Source organism: Saccopteryx bilineata, chromosome 2, assembly GCF_036850765.1.
Source record: "Saccopteryx bilineata isolate mSacBil1 chromosome 2, mSacBil1_pri_phased_curated, whole genome shotgun sequence".
Taxonomy (NCBI): Eukaryota; Metazoa; Chordata; class Mammalia; order Chiroptera; family Emballonuridae; genus Saccopteryx; species Saccopteryx bilineata.
Window position 1 is genome coordinate 385262296 of NC_089491.1, and position 17512 is coordinate 385279807.

The 17512-nt window shown below is 42.9% G+C and overlaps 1 protein-coding gene across 1 annotated transcript in view; it reads right to left on the reverse strand.

Moving 5' to 3' along the window:
* Window positions 1-17512, reverse strand: part of HSF5 (heat shock transcription factor 5) — a 52125-nt gene continuing 34613 nt past the window's right edge. The window contains exon 6 of the mRNA XM_066255521.1: window positions 1-71. Coding sequence (XP_066111618.1) covers window positions 1-71 — 71 coding nt within the window. The remainder of the gene's footprint in view (window positions 72-17512) is intronic.

Consider the following 17512-nt stretch of genomic DNA (forward strand, 5'->3'; position numbering starts at 1 on the left):
TCACTCTTTTAACTCTTCCTCCTTTGGAAAGTGCTCTTGCTTGCAGGCCACGTCCACCAGCAGATGGAGATCTGGAAAGAAAGAAGGTTTGTTTACTCACTCATAGCCCCTCAGACTGTAGAATCTGACAGACAAGTCTTCAGACAAGAAGAACGAGCTGCTCATATTTCTAAAATCATTGTCTCATCAGATGCTCCCTTTTAGGGCGCACAGATGCAGCCTGCTTACTAACCCAACAAGACCAGCAGAGTTGAAAGTCTCTAGCCCTTCAGTGATGTGGCCAAGTCTGTTTCACTTATATACAATGCTTTGTATTATAAATGAAAGATTAAGAATGTGTCAAAGGGAGCAGGTGAAAAATACACATGAAAATTCATTCTTTGATGCTGTAAGAATCGGTGGGTGGGTTGTGGAAATATGTAAAAATGCCTTCAGAAATACAGTGTTAAACTAAAATAGAACAACTAAGTGAAAAGAACAAGTTGATGCCTCTCTCTCTCCCTTCCCTCCTTGCCTCGCTCTCTCTCTCAAACCAATGGGAAGAAAAATACAATACAACATTAAAACAAGTGATCACTACTTTTTCAAAGTTGTGTGCCCCTATGACTTTTTCACTTACTAACATAGTGGATTTCTTATAAAACATCTATCTGAACTATCTGTAAAAAGAAAGCAGGCCCTGGCCAGTAACTCAGTGGACAGAGGGCTGGTCCGGGATAAGACGTCCGGGGTTCAATCCCCAGTCAGGGCTCACAGGAGAAGCAACCATCTGCTTCTCTCCCTCTCCCTCTCCCTCTCTCCCTTCTCTCCCTCTTTCCCTCCCACAGCCAGTAGCTTGATTGGTTTGGAGCGTAGCTCCTGGTGCTGAGGATAGCTCCTTTGGAGTGTATCAGCCTAAAGTGCTAAAAATAGCTCTTGATGGGGTTGCTGGGTGGATCCCCATCATGGTCGAGGTCATGGTGGAGGTGCATGCTGGAGTCTGCCTATCTTCCCTCTTCCCCTCACCTAAAAGAAAAAAGAAGCAAACCAAAAAAAGCAATACTCTTCCAGACATCAAGAGACAAAGAGTGGTTCATTAAGAATGGAAAGGAGTAAAAAACTAAAATAAACTAATAAAAAAAGGAAGCTTCCAGTTCAGGTACAAGGTTCCGTAACACAAAAAAACTAAGATTGTATACAGAAGTAGACTAAATGGCTTATCTGAGTAACACAGACAGAAATAAAAGGATGCTAATGAGGCTTCTAGGTTGGATCTAATTAGTTCATATGACTTCTAAAGTCGTAACATATACAGGAGCCTTTTTAGGTTGGTTTTGAAGCTTACAATTTTGCCCTATCGGCATTTCAGAGTTAGATTAAACTATACAGCATGAATCTTTTATTTCATTCTAGACAGGGACTCTTGTCACTATGTTAGTAAAACACAGCTTCTGTGGGATTGATCCACAGCTTGAGCGAGAAAGCAGATTTAATAAAATAACTCACTACCACCTTTGAGTAAATCTAGAAAGCAATATCTAATTTCTACCATATTGTGTAAAAAGACCAGTCACCACGGGCACGTACTTGCGCGCGCATCTGGTGCACTCCACCAACATCTACCCACAAAGACCAAGCAACTCCAGATGAGCATCTTAAGGGAGAACAGACCATCAGTTTATCACTTAAAATTGGCTTCTTCCTGACCTGTGGTGGCGTAGTGGATCAAGTGTCGACCTGGAAACACTGAGGTTGCCAGTTCGAAACCCTGGAGCTGCCTGGTCAAGGCACATATGGGAGTTGTTTCCTGCTCCTCCCCCCTTCTCTCTCTCTCTCTCCTCTCTAAAATAAATAAATAAATAACATTAAAAAAAAAAGTCAATAGCCTTTCTATATGCCAACAATGAAACATTTGAGAATGAACTCAAAAGAATAATCCCTTTCACGATTGCAACAACAAAAAAATAAATAAAATTGGCTTCTGGCACATCCATGATCACAGCAAAATGATTCACAATAGACAAGAGGTGGAAGCAATCCAAGTCCATCAATGGATGAATGGATAAACACTAATATTCCACCACGGGTATATACTATTAATACATGCTATCCACTGTATGTACATACAATGGAATATTATTCAACCTTAAAAAGGAAAGAAATCCTGACACAGCTACAACATGAGCGAATCTTGAAGACATGCACTAATTGAAATAAGTCAGTCACAGAAAGCCAAATCCTGTATGATTTCTATATGAGGTCCCAGGAGTCATCAGATTTATAGAGATAGAAAGTAGAGTGGTGGTTGGTCACCAAGGCTGCAGGGAAGGGAGTTATGTGTAATGGACCTGGAGTTTCAGTTTGAGAAGATGAAAAAGAGTCTGGAGATGGTGATGGTAGTACAACAATGTGAATGTGTTTAACGCTATTGAAATATACACTTAAAAATGAATATGGTAAATTTATTATGTATATTTCATCACAAAAATGGCTTTTTTACCATCTAAATAATAGTGATAATAATGATAATGTTAATATATATAGCACATTTTTTCCAAGTAACTAAAATGTGTTATTATAAGGCCATCTAATTAATGCTGAGGAGTAAATAGACACTGGGGGTAAGACCCTCTAAGCCAGTGGTCCCCAACCTTTTTTGGGCCATGGACCGGTTTAATGTCAGAAAATACTTTCACGGACTGGCCTTTAGAGTGGGATGGATAAATGCACAAAATAAAATTATGCGACCGGCGTAAAAACTGTGGTATTTTTAAATATAATTGTCGAACTTACGATATTTATTGGGATAAGTTAAAGGAGGAACAAGCATGTCCTCATTATTCAGGCTGTATTTAAATTTGTTATTCTGACAATGTTTCATGTTATTTATTCTTTCTCTGTGGACCGGTACCAAATGGCCCACGGATTGGTACCAGTCCGTGGCCCGGGGGTTGGGGACCACTGCTCTAAGCCAGTGGTATTCAACCTGGTCCCTTCTGCCTACTAGTGGGCATTCCAGCTTTCATGGTGGGCAGTAGCGGAGCAACCAAAGTATAAATAAAAAGATAGATTTAACTATAGTAAATTGTTTTATAAAGATTTATTCTGCCAAACTTAGCGAAAATCTGACATAAAGTACTTGGTAAGTAATTATTATTATATGCTTTAACTTGCTGTAACTCTGCTTTATAAATTTTATAAAGTAAAGTTACTTCCCTACTTTATAAATCACCATTACTGTGGAATCGGTTAGAAAATGTTACTACTAACAGAGATACAAAAGTGGGCGGTAGGTATAAAAAGGTTGACTATCCCTGCTCTAAGTTATATGGCTAATAAGTAAAGCAGTGGTTTCTAAACCATGCTGAACAATGCAATCTTTAAAAATATATATATATACCCATGGCTCTTACTCCATACATTCTGATTTACTTGGTATAAAGTGCAACCTAGCCCTGGCCGGTTGGCTCAGCGGTAGAGTGTCGGCCTGGCATGCGGGGGACCCGGGTTCGATTCTCGGCCAGGGCACATAAGGAGAAGCGCCCATCTGCTTCTCCACCCTTCCCCCTCTCCTTCCTCTCTGTCTCTCTCTTCTCCTCCCGCAGCCAAGGCTCCATTGGAGCAAAGATGGCCCGGGCGCTGGGGATGGCTCCTTGGTCTCTGCCCCAGGCGCTAGAGTGGCTCTGGTCACGGCAGAGCGACGCCCCAGAGGGGCAGAGCATCGCTCCCTGGTGGGCAGAGCGTTGCCCCTGGTGGGCGTGCCGGGTGGATCCTGGGCGGGCGCATGAGGGAGTCTGACTGTCTCTCCCCGTTTCCAGCTTCAGAAAAATACCAAAAAAAAAAAGTGCAACCTAGGTATCTGGATTTTCAAAAGCTGATCAAAGGATATAGACGAAGTAACACCTACTTATGCTCATTCTCTAAACACCTCAGTTCTACATCAGATGAGGATAAGCCATACCCTAATGGAAAATACTAAAATAAGATTTTAGAATATAAACAGACCCAAGTGGAACCCAACTTTGAAAGCAGAGTAGGAATTCTTGATAACAAAGTAAATACCATTAAAGCAACTACAGATTTCATATGGGGTAGCAGCCTGAAGCACAACAGCAACAAACCCTCTCTTTTTTTCAGTGAACAAATGTCGTTTATTTAATTGACTATTAAGACTTTATCGCCGAACAGTGGTGGCACAGTAAACAGAGTGTTGACTTGGGATGCTGAGGACCCAGATTCGAAACTCCGTGGTTGCTGGCTTGAGAGCAGGCTCATACAGCCCATGGTCACAGGTGTGAGCTCAAAGATCACTGGCTTGAGCCCAAAGGTCGCTGGCTTGAGCAAGGGGTCACTGGCTCACCTTGAGCCCCCACGTCAATGCACATATGAGCAAGTCAATGAACAATTACAGTGACACAACTACAAGTTGATGCTTCTCATCTCTCTCTCTTCTCTCTCTCCCTCTCTTTTGCAAAAAGAGACTTGATCATGCCCTGGTTGGATAGCTCAGTTGGTCAGAGTATTGTTCTGAAGCGCAGAGGTTGCCAGTTCAATCCCTGGTCAGGGCACATACAGGAGCAAATCAATGTCCCTGTTCCACTCTCTCTGTCTCCTTTCCTCTCTCTCTAAAATCAATAAAATAAACATTAAAAAATACTTTATTGTGTTGATAGGTTCGAATAATGGACAAACACATCACAGATAGGCATGTTTAAGATAACACTAGATCAATGGCTCTGTAACACCATTGGAGTCAGTTATGTAAAGCACTGTGAGCAATAAACCTTCTTAACCTTAATGATTGGTGTTTTTAAAAAAAAATTTTGTTTTTGTATTTTTCTGAAGTTGGAAACAGGGAGGCAGTCAGACTCCCGCAGGTGCCCGACTGGGATCCACCCGGCATGCCCACCAGGGGGCGATGCTCTGCACATCTGGGGCATCGCTCTGTTGCAACCAGAGCCATTCTAGCGCCTGAGGCAGAGGCCACGGAGCCATCCTCAGCGCCCGGGCCAACTTTCCTCCAATGGAGCCCAGGCTGTGGGAGGGGAAGAGAGAGACAGAGAGGAAGGAGAGGGGGAGGGGTGGAGAAGCAGATGGGCGCTTCTCCTGTGTGCCCTGGCTGGGAATCGAACCCGGGACTCCTGCACGCCAGGTCGATGCTCTTCCACTGAGCCAACTTGCCAGGGCAATGATTGGATTTTTAAATAGCATTTGGCACACAGCTTCTAATAACAAGCATCTAAACACAATACTTTTATTAAAGTGAGCTTCCTTAATTAGCAAAGTTACCAATCAAGGAGTTAAGAATCTATAAATCAATAAAAATACAAAAAGACATACATCAGCCTGGTTCTACTACAGCAGGGGTAGTCAACCTTTTTATACCTATCACCCACTTCTGTATCTCTGTTAGTAGTAAAATTTTCTAACCACCCACCATTTCCACAGTAATAGTGATTTATAAAGTAGGGAAGTAACTTTACTTTATAAAATTTATAAAGCAGAGTTACAGCAAGTTAAAGCATATAATAATAATTACTTACCAAGTACTTTATGTCAGATTTTCACTAAGTTTTGCAGAATAAATCTTTATAAAACAACTTACTATAGTTAAATCTATCTTTTTACTTATACTTTGGTTGCTCCGCTACCGCCCACCATGAAAGCTGGAACGCCCACTAGTGGGTGGTAAGGACCAGGTTGACTACCACTGTACTAGAGGTTTACAAGACTTCATTCAGAAGAGAACCTTGTATCCTCATGAGAGAAGATAAGTATTTGGGAATCATAGCAGCTGAGTTGGTTTGAAAGCTGAAAGGCCTTGAGGGACAAGAGCACTGCATCTACTTATTTGGTGATGTTAATACCTACTGTAAGCACTCTCTAGGGTTTGGGGGCTCTTACCTTAATAAAATCTCACCCATAATTCAATAGCTACAAATTTTCTTTCTTTAGGAATGAACTGAACTTGACTCTTAAATATTCAGTTTCCGGCCCTGGCCGGTTAGCTCAGTGGTAGAGCGTCGGCCTGGCATGCGGGAGTCCCGGGTTCGATTCCCAGCCAGGGCACACAGGAGAAGCGCCCATCTGCTTCTCCACCCCTCCCCCTCTCCTTCCTCTCTCTCTCTTCCCCTCCTGCAGCTGAGGCTCCTTTGGAGCAAACTTTGCCCGGGCGCTGAGGATGGCTCTGTGGCCTCTGCCTCAGGCGCTAAAATGGCTCTGATTGTGGCAGAGCAATGCCCCAGATGGGCAGAGCGATGCCCCAGATGGGCAGAGCATCGCCCCCTGGTGGGCGTGCCAAGTGGATCCCGGTCGGGCCCATGCGGGAGTCTGTCTGACTGCCTCCCCGTTTCCAACTTCAGAAAAATACAAAAAAACAAAAAACAAAATTCAGTTTCCCTTAACTATAAATATCTCAGCAGAATATAAGAGTGTAGATTCCACAATAACATTATTATTTGGGTATACAGTATTCCGTTTATGGTAATACTATATTGTTATAGAAATTGGAGGTGTATGATTGAGTGTAATTTTCTTTACCTCTTGGTATTTTATTTTATTCAGAAAATTAAATGTAACAAGGTGACATTGATCAATAAGAGTACATAGGTTTCAGGGAAACATTTCTATAGCATTTGAGCTGTTGATCATGTTGTGTGCCCATCACCCAAAGTCAAATCATTTTCTGTCACCGTGTATTTGTCCCTCTTTACTCCCCTCCCCCACAACCTCTTTCCCCTGGTAACTACTTCACTTTTATCTGTGTCCACGAGTCTTAGTTTTGTATTCCACCTATGTATAAAATAATATAGTTCTTAGCTTTTCCTGATTTACTTATTTCACTCAGTATAATGTTCTCAGGGTCCATCCATGTTGTCGTAAATGTTACTATGTCATCATTTCTTATGGCTGAGTAGTATTTCATGGTATATAAGTACCACATCTTCTTTATCCAATCCTCTGTCAAAGGACAGTTCGGTTGTTTCCATGTCATGGCCACTGTCAATAATGCTGTGATGAACATGGGGATGCATGTGTCTTTACGTACCAATGTTTTTTAGTTTTGGAGGGAGATACACAGTAGAGAGAATGCTGAGTCATATGGTAGTTCTAGTCTTTTTTTTTTTTTTTTTTCATTTATTCATTTTTAGAGAGGAGAGAGAGAGGGAGAGAGAAGGGGGGAGGAGCTGGAAGCATCAACTCCCATATGTGCCTTGACCAGGCAAGCCCAGGGTTTCGAACCGGCGACCTCAGCATTCCCAGGTCGACGCTTTATCCACTGCGCCACCACAGGTCAGGCGGTAGTTCTAGTCTTAATACTTTGAGGAACTGCCATACTTTCTTCTATAGTGGCTGTACAGTTTACATTTCCACCAGCAGTGAACGGGGTTCCTTTTTCTCCAACGCCTCTCCAACACTTATTACCTGTCTTGTTGATAATAGCTAATCTAACAGGTATGAGGTGGTATCTCATTATAGTTTCGATTTCCATTTCTCTAACAGTAAGTGAAGATGAGCATCTTTTCATATATCTGTAGGCCATTTGTATGTACCTCTTGGTATTTTTAAACCACAGATATTTCCTTAAGTCAACATATGTTCAAAAGGCCTACAAAGCCCTGGCTGGCTAGCTCAGTGGTAGAGCATTGGCCCAGTGTGTGAAAGTCCCGGTTCAATTCCTGGCCAGGGGACACAGGAGAAGCACCCATCTGCTTCTCTGCCCTTTCCCCTCTCCTTTCTCTCTGTCTCTCTCTTCCCCTCCTCCAGCCAAGGCACCATTGGAGCAAAGCTGGCCCAGGCACTGAGGATGGCCTCATGGCCTCCTCCTCAGGTGCTAGAATGGCTCCTGTTGCAAAGGAGCAACGCCCCATATGGGCAGAGCATCGCCCCCTAGGGGCATGCCGGGTGGATCCTGGTCGGGCGCATGCAGGAGTCTGCCTCTCTGTCTCCCTGGTTCTCACTTCAGAAAAATACGAAAAAATAAAACAACAACAACAACAAAAGGCCTACACAGAGCATGTCAATGACTCATTAACAACCTCCTAACAAAATGCACATCTACTGAAATCAATACAATATGGATACAAATCAAATTGAAGTCTCATTTGAAAAAAATTCAAAGAAATCTTGAAGGATAAGAAGATTCTGTTACTCAAACAGAGCAGACAAATCTTCAAAATAATTGAGTTACAGAAGAGCTCTGTAAGTTCTGGGATACAGAATGCTCCTGTTCAATGGGATATTGAGCAACATAATAAAGTGCTGACATTCAATGTTAGAATCATAATTTCAGAATTCAGAGCCAAAGGAGTGTTTAGAGGTGACATCATGAAATTAGAATGTGTTGTGAGAGCTGGAACCTTACTGAGACTCCACTACTATCACTAGTCAATGATAGTGATAGTTGGAATTTAAGTAATGCTTTAGGAATTTTACATTTTGTTCCTATCATTAATCATTTAACCTTGGAGTTAAGATCTATCAAAATAAAAAAACATTTGGTCATCTATAAGAACTAAACTGAATACTAGACTTTTGAGCCCTCTCCACAAGTATATTTTTACTCTCCTAAGGGCTTGTCTGGTCATCAATGAACATGGTTGTTAAAAGGTCAGAAGCTGGCCCTGGCCGGTTGGCTCAGTGGTAGAGCGTCAGCCTGGCGTGCAAGGGGTCTCAGGTTCGATTCCCGGCCAGGGCACACAGGAGAAGCGCCCATCTGCTTCTCCACCCTTCCCTCTCTCCTTCCTCTCTGTCTCTCTCTTCCCCTCCCGCAGCCAAGGCTCCATTGGAGCAAAGATGGCCCGGGCGCTGGGGATGGCTCCTCAGCCTCTGCCCCAGGCGCTGGAGTGGCTCTGGTCTCAACAGAGCGACACCCCGGAGGGGCAGAGCATTGCCCCCTGGTGGGCGTGTGGGGTGGATCCCGGTCGGGCGCATGCGGGACTCTGTCTGACTGTCTCTCCCCGTTTCCAGCTTCGGAAAAATAAAAAAAATAAAAAAAATTTTAAAAAAGTCAGAAGCTAAGTACAAAGACTTTTTAATACAGGGTCCAACAGACTGAATGTTTGTGTTCCCCCGCCCAATTTATATGTTGAAACATAACCGCCAATGTGACGTTAGAAGGTGGGACCTTTGGAAAGTAATTAGGTCATGAGGGTGGAGCCCTTATGAATAAGATTAGTGACCTTATAAAAGAGATCCAAAAAAACTCCCTGTCCCTTCTGCCATGTGAGGACACAGTAAGTGAGTGGCTATCTATGAATTAGAAATGGGGCCCTCACCAGACAATAAATCTGCTGGTGCCTTGATCTTAAACTTCCCAGCCTCCAGAACTGTGAGAAATAAGTATCTGTTGTTATAACAGCCTGAACAGAGTAGGACACAGAGCAGGCAATTTTTTTCTGCAATGAGTCAGGCATTAAATATTTAGGCATTGTGGGCCATATGGCCTCTATTGCAACTGCTGAACTCTGCTGTTAAGGTGTGAAAACAGCCAGGCAGTATATAAATGAATGGGTACGGCTATGTCTTCAACTAAACTTTATTTATAAACACTGAAATTTAAATTTCATATCATTTGCCTGACTAGGCGGTGGCACAGTGGATAGAGCATTGGACTGGGATGCGGAGGATCCAGGTTCGAGACCCCGAGGTCACCAACTTGAGAGCGGGCTCATCTGGCTTGAGCAAAAAAAAAAGCTCACCAGCTTGAACCCAAGGTCACTGGCTCGAGCAAGGCGTTACTTGGTCTGCTAAAGGCCCGCAGTCAAGGCACATATGAGAAAGCCATCAATGAACACCTAAGGTGTCACAACGAAAAACTGATGATTGATGCTTCTCATCTCTCTTCGTTCCTGTCTGTCTGTCCCTATCTATCCCTCTCTCTGACTCTCTCTGTCTCTGTAAAAAAAAAAATTCATATCATTTGTGTGTCATGAAATATTCTTCGTTTGATTTTCCCCCAAACCATTTAAAAGGTAAAAATCATGCTTACCATGCAGGCCACATAAAAATGGGCAGTGAGCTAAATTTAGTCCACAGGCCATAGTGTACCAACTTCTGTTCTAATAGCACACACTAGGGTTATAATCAAGAGATATTTAACCAAAACAGGAGAAGACTTCATCAAATAGAATAGTGTTATAATAGTTGTCAAAAAAAATCTTTTCTCCAAAAAAAGATACACAAATGGCCAACGAGCACACGAAAAGATGCTCAATATCATTAGTAATTAGGAAATACAATCAAAACCACAATGAGAAACCACTTGATAAAGCTAAAAACCATATGACTTCACTCATATGGGGGTAGAAAACTGAAACTCAGAGACCCAGACAACAGTGTGGTGGGTCCCGGAGGGAAGGGGGTAGCGCAGTAAAGGGTAATGGGGGCCAAAGATATGAGGACAGAAGAGCATTTGATTGTGTGTGGTGGGCACATGATGCAATATACAGATCATGCATCACAGACATGTATACTTGAAACCTACATGATCCTATTAACCAATGTTACCCCAATAAATTTAATTTTTAATAAAACCACTTCACACCCACCAGGATGACTATAATAATAATAAAAATATAAAAATAATAAGTGTTAGAGAGGATGTGGAAAAATGAGAACTCTTGTACATTGCTGTTGGGAATGTAAAGTGGTTCAGCTGTGAAAGAAAGGAGTCTGGCAGTTTCTCAGAAATTAAACACAGATTTCCATGTGACCCAGCAATGTCACTCCTAGGCATGCGTATCCAAAATAATTGAAAACAGATACTCAAGCAAATACATATACAGGTACGTTCAAAGCAGCACCTTTCACAGTAACAATCCCAATCCATTCATTCATTCATTCACTCAACAAACACTGAGTGCCACAGGTAATATTCTAGGTGCTGGGATACAGCAATGAAACATCATAGAACCTTCAAAAGGGAGAAAAATAAATAGAAAATATGAAGAAGTGATAAACACTGCAGTAGAAAAATGAAGAAGGATACAGAATAGAGACTGCGGGCAGGCAGGACATGGGGAATAGGGTGCTATTTCAAACAGCATGATCAAAAAGGCTTCTATGATGAACTGGCATTTGAGTAGAGAACTAAATGAAATGAAGAATGAAGCCACGTGAAAACCTGGGTGAAGAACACACAGGCAGAAGGGACAGCAGTGTGAAGGCAGGAATATGTCTGCTGTGTTAAAACAACAGTGAGGAGATGGTTGTGGCTGCAAACCGATGAGGGAGTCGGAGGTAGAAGACAAAGTCAGCACAGTTGCCGGGAGCCAAATCACTCAGTATCTTGCAGACCAAGGCAAGGATTTTTAGATTCGAAATGTGATGCAAAACCATTGAAAAAGTTTAATCAGGGAAATAATGTTTTAAATGGATCACTCCGATTACTGTGTGGAGGAAAAACCATAGGGGCCAACACTGGAAACAGGAAGACCAGTTAAAAAGCTACTGCAGTCACCCAGGGAAGAGATGGCAGTAGCTGAGACCACGGGGAGAGCGGGCAGAGGCGGTAAGAAATGGTCAGGTTCTCGGTCTACACTGAGATAGAGCTGGTCAGATTTACTCGTGGGCTGGATATCGGATGTGAAAGTAGAGTCAAGAAAGACCCTAAGAGCCGGAGCTGTGGTGGCGCAGTGGACAGAGCACTGATCTGGCATGCTGAGGTTCCAAATCCTGGGCCTGTCCAGTCAGAGCATGTATGAGAGCAGCTATGAACTGATGATCCCCACTCTTCCCCATGCCTTTCTCTCTCCCCCCCCTAAAAATATCAATAAATATAATCTTTAAAAAGAAAAATGATTCTAAGATTTTTGGTTGACTAGAAGTGGCTAGAAGTACTAGTTTGTGAAATAAGTAAAACTGGGGAAAGGGTAGCATATATTCAGTCTGAGATACTGTCCCAGTAGAGCCCAAGCTCTACATCGATCAGGTGTCCCTGATCGACTTCCCCGTGCAGTGGGACACTCCTGCTTATCAGCAAGCTGGCAGCCTCTTCGAGACTACTCTTTTTTTTTTTTTGTATTTTTCTGAAGTTGGAAACAGGGAGGCAGACAGACTCCCGCAAGCGCCCGACCGGGATCCACCCGGCACGCCCACCAGGGGGCGATGCTCTGCCCATCCGGAGCGTGGCTCTGTTGCCACCAGAGCCACTCTAGCGGCAGAGGCCATGGAGCCATCCCCAGCGCCTGGGCCATCTTTGCTCCAATGGAGCCTCGGCTGCAGGAGGGGAAGAGAGAGACAGACAGAGAGGAAGGAGAGGGGGAGGGGTGGAGAAGCAGATGGGCGCCTCTCCTGTGTGCCCTGGCTGGGAATCGAACCTGGGACTTCCACACGCCAGGCCAATGCTCTACCACTGAGCCAACCAGCCAGGGCCTCTTCGAGACTACTCTTGAGGCGGCTGTGAAGATGCTACTGATAAGTGCTGACACTAACTGCCACCAGAGGAAAAACACAACCAACACACAAGTTAGTTGCAAGAATCACACAGGCAATTTATTACTCACAAATCCTTTTGGCGTGCCTGGGTACAGCTTAAGGGGGCCCCGTCGGCGTGCTCCTCTCGGCTGTCTTTGGTCAGAGTTCAGAGCGGCGTGGAGACAATCCACATTCACATTGGAGTCTGGGCGACTACTGCAGCAGGCGGCCCCTCAGCTTTAGTATCTTTTCTGGCCAACGCCTTCTAACAGGTGTCAATCTACAGGATTATCACCTCTAACCACCTTTTTGAGAGTTCCTTATAGGGAACTCCTTTTATGTTAATCTATTGAAATGTTACATCAAACCACTTTTTAAGATGTTTTTATTTACGTTAACTTACAAGGTTATGACATCAAGCCACTTCTTATCTATGTATAACTTCACACACACACTAACTGGGCCCTGCTTGAAAGTCAAAAAAAAAAAAGTCAAAGTCTGTTTATCACATTAGAGTTATGACATCAAGCCACTTTTTATCTATGTATAACTTCACACACACTATATATATATATTAATTCCTATCCAGACATCATAAGTTTATTTAATTTCCTTAATTTTAATATATCTTAATTATTTTTATATATCTTCCATATTTTTTATATTTCTATATATTTAATTACTATAACATTATATACTAAACAGATACCCATTAGACATCCCCCAAAATGCAGCCCAGGCATTAAAACAAGCAAGTCTGGAGTTCAAAGAAGACTGAAGCTTAAGATACAAATTTAGGAGTCACCACAATAAAAATGAGAATAAAAGCAATGAAACTGGTTGAGATTACTTAGGAATTAAACAGAGAGGAGAAAAAAGAGGTCTAAGAATTGAGCTCTGGGACTCGCCAGTATTTAAAAGTCAGGGAAGATGAAGATACAGTGAAAGAATGCATGGAACGACCAGTGAGGGTGAAGGAAACCAGGAAGGGTGACGTTCCAGAAGCCAAGTGAAGCAAGCTCTTCAGGAAGGCCAGAGTAGTCTGTCCAAGTGCTGCACAGGTACAGCGAAACAGGGACTGAGAACTGGCCGCCGGACGCAGTGACAGGGAAGTCACCAGAAACCTTGACAACTGTAGTTTCAGTTGAGTGGCGGAATGAAAACCTGACTGGAAAACCTGGTGAGGTCAGGACATGCTTTCAAGGAACTTTTCTCTAAGGGGAACAAAAAAATGGAGTGTGCCCTGGCCGGTTGGCTCAGTGGCAGAGCATCAGCCTGGTGTGTGGAAGTCCCAGGTTCGATTCCCAGACAGGGCACACAGGAGAAGTGACCTTCTGCTTCTCCACCCCTCCCCCTGCTTGCGCTCTCTCTTTCTCTCTCTTTCTCTCGCATCCCCTTACAGCCATGGCTCAAAAGGTTTGTGCAAGTTGGCCCCAGGTGCTGAGGATGGCACTGTGGCCTCTCAGATGCTAAAATAGCTCGGTTGCCAAGCAACAGAGCAGCAACCCCAGATGGGCAGAGCATCACCCGGTAGGGATCTTGCCGGGTGGATCCCAGTCAGAGAGCATGTGGGAGTCTGTCTCTGTTTTCCTGCCTCTCAGTAAAAAAAATAAAATAGAGTAGTAGCCGGATTGAACTATAAATCAAGAAAAGCTAAAAGGAATTTCTTTGAACACAGAACTTATGATGGCATGTTTGTATGCGTACAGGAATTATCTAATGTAAAAGGTAAACTGTGATTATTGAGGAGTGCCGCGATAATGGTAAGCGCTCAGGCCACAAGTACACAGAGGGGTGGGATTCTGTACACAAATGAAAGGACTGGCCTCCGTCCACTGTAAGAGGATGAAAGGCAGGGTGTGGGGTTACAACAGGAGGTTGGTTTGCTTCTGTTTTCTCAGGAAAATAAATAAGATCATAGCTGAGAATGAAAAGAAAGGAAGGGTGTTGGAAGCTGGAGGAGAGAGATGAGAATGTCTTTGGAAAACGGTGAGTGCGCTGACTAGTGAAATACAGAATTGCTCCCAACACTGGGAATTTTAAGTGAGACTGGTCATTTGGAAAGTATTTAACAGTAAATCTTACACTGACTTTGGTTAGGTCTCTTAATGCCACAGGACCGTGTTTTCATAGAATAACTATCAGACTAAAGTTCTGTCAAGGAATAATAATTTGCAAGTTTATAAATTGCATGTCTGCTTACACTTTCATCACAAAAGCTAACTTTTTAGCAAAGAGGTTCTAGCCTAAGCATAAGTCCCTTGTTTGCTCCCTGATCCTAATAAAAGAAAAATGTAATTAGATGTCATAATAATGCCAACATTTCACAACCCCTCGGTTTCACAGCAGGAAGCCAAGTTCAGTTAGAACTCATTTATCAACACCACCGCCTAAAGGGTAAGGCTTTACTCAGAAAGAAGAAAAAACTCAGAGAGAGTTAATAAAGATAACTAATGTGCTACTTTATCAGTTACACTTATAACCAGTACATGTAGTGAAACAGAGGAAACTATTATTTTAACAGCAGGCACCGAAGTTCCTCTTGGGTAAGTAACTGTTATTGTTGAGGAATAGACCTCGACAGGTTGTTTTGGTGTGAGATATGGCCTCCAGGACATTAGGAAATAGAAGAGATACCCGACCTTCTCTGCTTAAGTCACATAAAGAATTCAGGACCCATGGGAAGAACAGAAAAAAGAGACGGGAGAGAAGAAGGTGTGTTGCTAGTGTAAGGAGACAACACAGCAGGGGCCATATCTACTAGTGACGGAAAAGGTGAGAAGGTAGAAAAGTGACTGAAAGTCTTTCAAAAAGAAAGATGTTTAACAGCCCATTAAATTATTTGCAATATTTTTTTTTTCATTTTTCTGAAGCTGGAAACGGGGAGAGACAGTCAGACAGACTCCCTCATGCGCCCGACCGGGATCCACCCGGGACGCCCACCAGGGTCGATGCTCTGCCCACCAGGGGGCGATGCTCTGCCCATCCTGGGCGTCGCCATGTTGCGACCAGAGCCACTCTAGCGCCTGAGGCAGAGGCCACAGAGCCATCCCCAGCGCCCGGGCCATCTTTGCTCCAATGGAGCCTTGGCTGCGGGAGGGGAAGAGAGAGACAGAGAGGAAAGCGCGGCGGAGGGGTGGAGAAGCAAATGGGTGCTTCTCCTGTGTGCCCTGGCCGGGAATCGAACCCGGGTCCTCCGCACGCTAGGCCAACGCTCTACCGCTGAGCCAACTGGCCAGGGCCTATTTGCAATATTTTAAATGCAAACCTTTTCTGCCTCCCTAAATCTTCAGAAAAGGTGCTACACATGCAAATGCCCAGTGTAAAAGCTGGAAGGAGGGGAGAAATCAAAGGAGGGGCTGCACTCTGCAGCTAGGGTGGCATGGAGCAGAAAGGAAAGCGCAGCTTTAGAAGGTGAGGAGTGGATGAGTCTGGAATTAGGCAGAAGCAGACTCCAAAATAAAAGCTACTGTAAGCTCTAGAACTCTCAGAAATCTTGGAAAAGCATTTTTGGTGTAGGATAAGATTACACTGAATCAATAATATTTAAAAACCTCAAAAGCGACATTAATATCTGGGATATAAATATGTTCTCAAAACATTCTTTAAATCACTCATTCCTATTTACTTTTGGAGTTTTTTCAATTTAAAGAAACCCTAGGAAAACACAAAACAGGGGGTGAAAATTTCCCATAATCCCACCATTGTGTGGATTCATATAAAATTGAGGGAAGAAAATACTTCTCTACACCAATTCTACTTTCCCAGAAGTAACTAACCACTGTTACATACATATAACAGTGGTTAGTTACCTCTGTCAGTGTTATCATATACTTTGACTTTTTTTCTATAGTTATATAGTATATACTTTTTCTTTTATACTTTCTAGAAAGGGGACTAATCTAGACATATTATGCTACAACTTGCTTTATTCACATACCATACTATAAACACTATTTTTCCAGGTAACAATATATCAAGCTACTTCATTTTTTTTTAACTTTTTTTTTTTTTAACAGAGACAGAGAGGGATAGACAGGGACAGACAGAAAAACAGAGAGAGATGAGAAGTATCAATCATCAGTTTTTCTTTTTTTTTTTTTTTTTTTCTTTCTCTGCCTGGTTTATTTCACTTAACATAATAGTTTCCAGGTCCATCCATGTTGTTGCTAAACGTAATATTTCCTTCTTTTTCATGGCCCCATAGTATTCCATTGTATATATGTACCACTGCTTTTTATTTTTATTTTTATTTTTTTTTATTAAATTTAATGCAGTGACATTGATAAATCAGGGTACATATGTTGAGAGAAAATATCTCTAGATTATTTTGACATTTGATTGTGCTGTATACCCCTCCTGCAAAGTTAAATTGTCTTCTGTCACCTTCTATCTGGTTTTCTTTGTGCCCCTCCCCTCCCCTAACCCCTCTCTCCTTCTTCACCTCCTCCCCCCTCCCCCAACCCCCCCGCCCCTGTTGCCATCACATTCTTGTTCATGTCTCTGAGTCTCATTTTTATGTCCCTTCTATGTATGGATTCATCTCAGTTTTTTTTCTGATTTACTTATTTCACTCCGTATAATGTTATCAAGGTCCATCCATGTTATTGTAAATGATCCGATGTCATCATTTCTTATGGCTGAGTAGTATTCCATAGTATATATGTACCAAAGTTTTTTAATCCACTCGTCCTCTGACGGACACTTGGGCTGTTTCCAGATCTTCGCTATTGTGAACAATGCTACCACAAACATGCGGGTGCATTTCTCCTTTTCGAGCCGTTCTATGGTGTCCTTGGGGTATATTCCTAAAAGTGGGATAGCTGGGTCAAAAGGCGGTTCGATTTTCAGTTTTTTGAGGAATCTCCATACTGTTTTCCACAGTGGCTGCACCAGTCTGCATTCCCACCAGCAGTGCAGGAGGGTCCCCTTTTCTCCACATCCTCGCCAGCACTTATTCTGTGTTGTTTTGTTGATAAGCGCCATTCTGACTGGTGTAAGGTGATATCTCATTGTGGTTTTAATTTGCATTTCTCTAATGATTAGTGATGTTGAGCATTTTTTCATATGCCTATTGGCCATCTGTATGTCCTCTTTGGAGAAGTGTCTATTCATC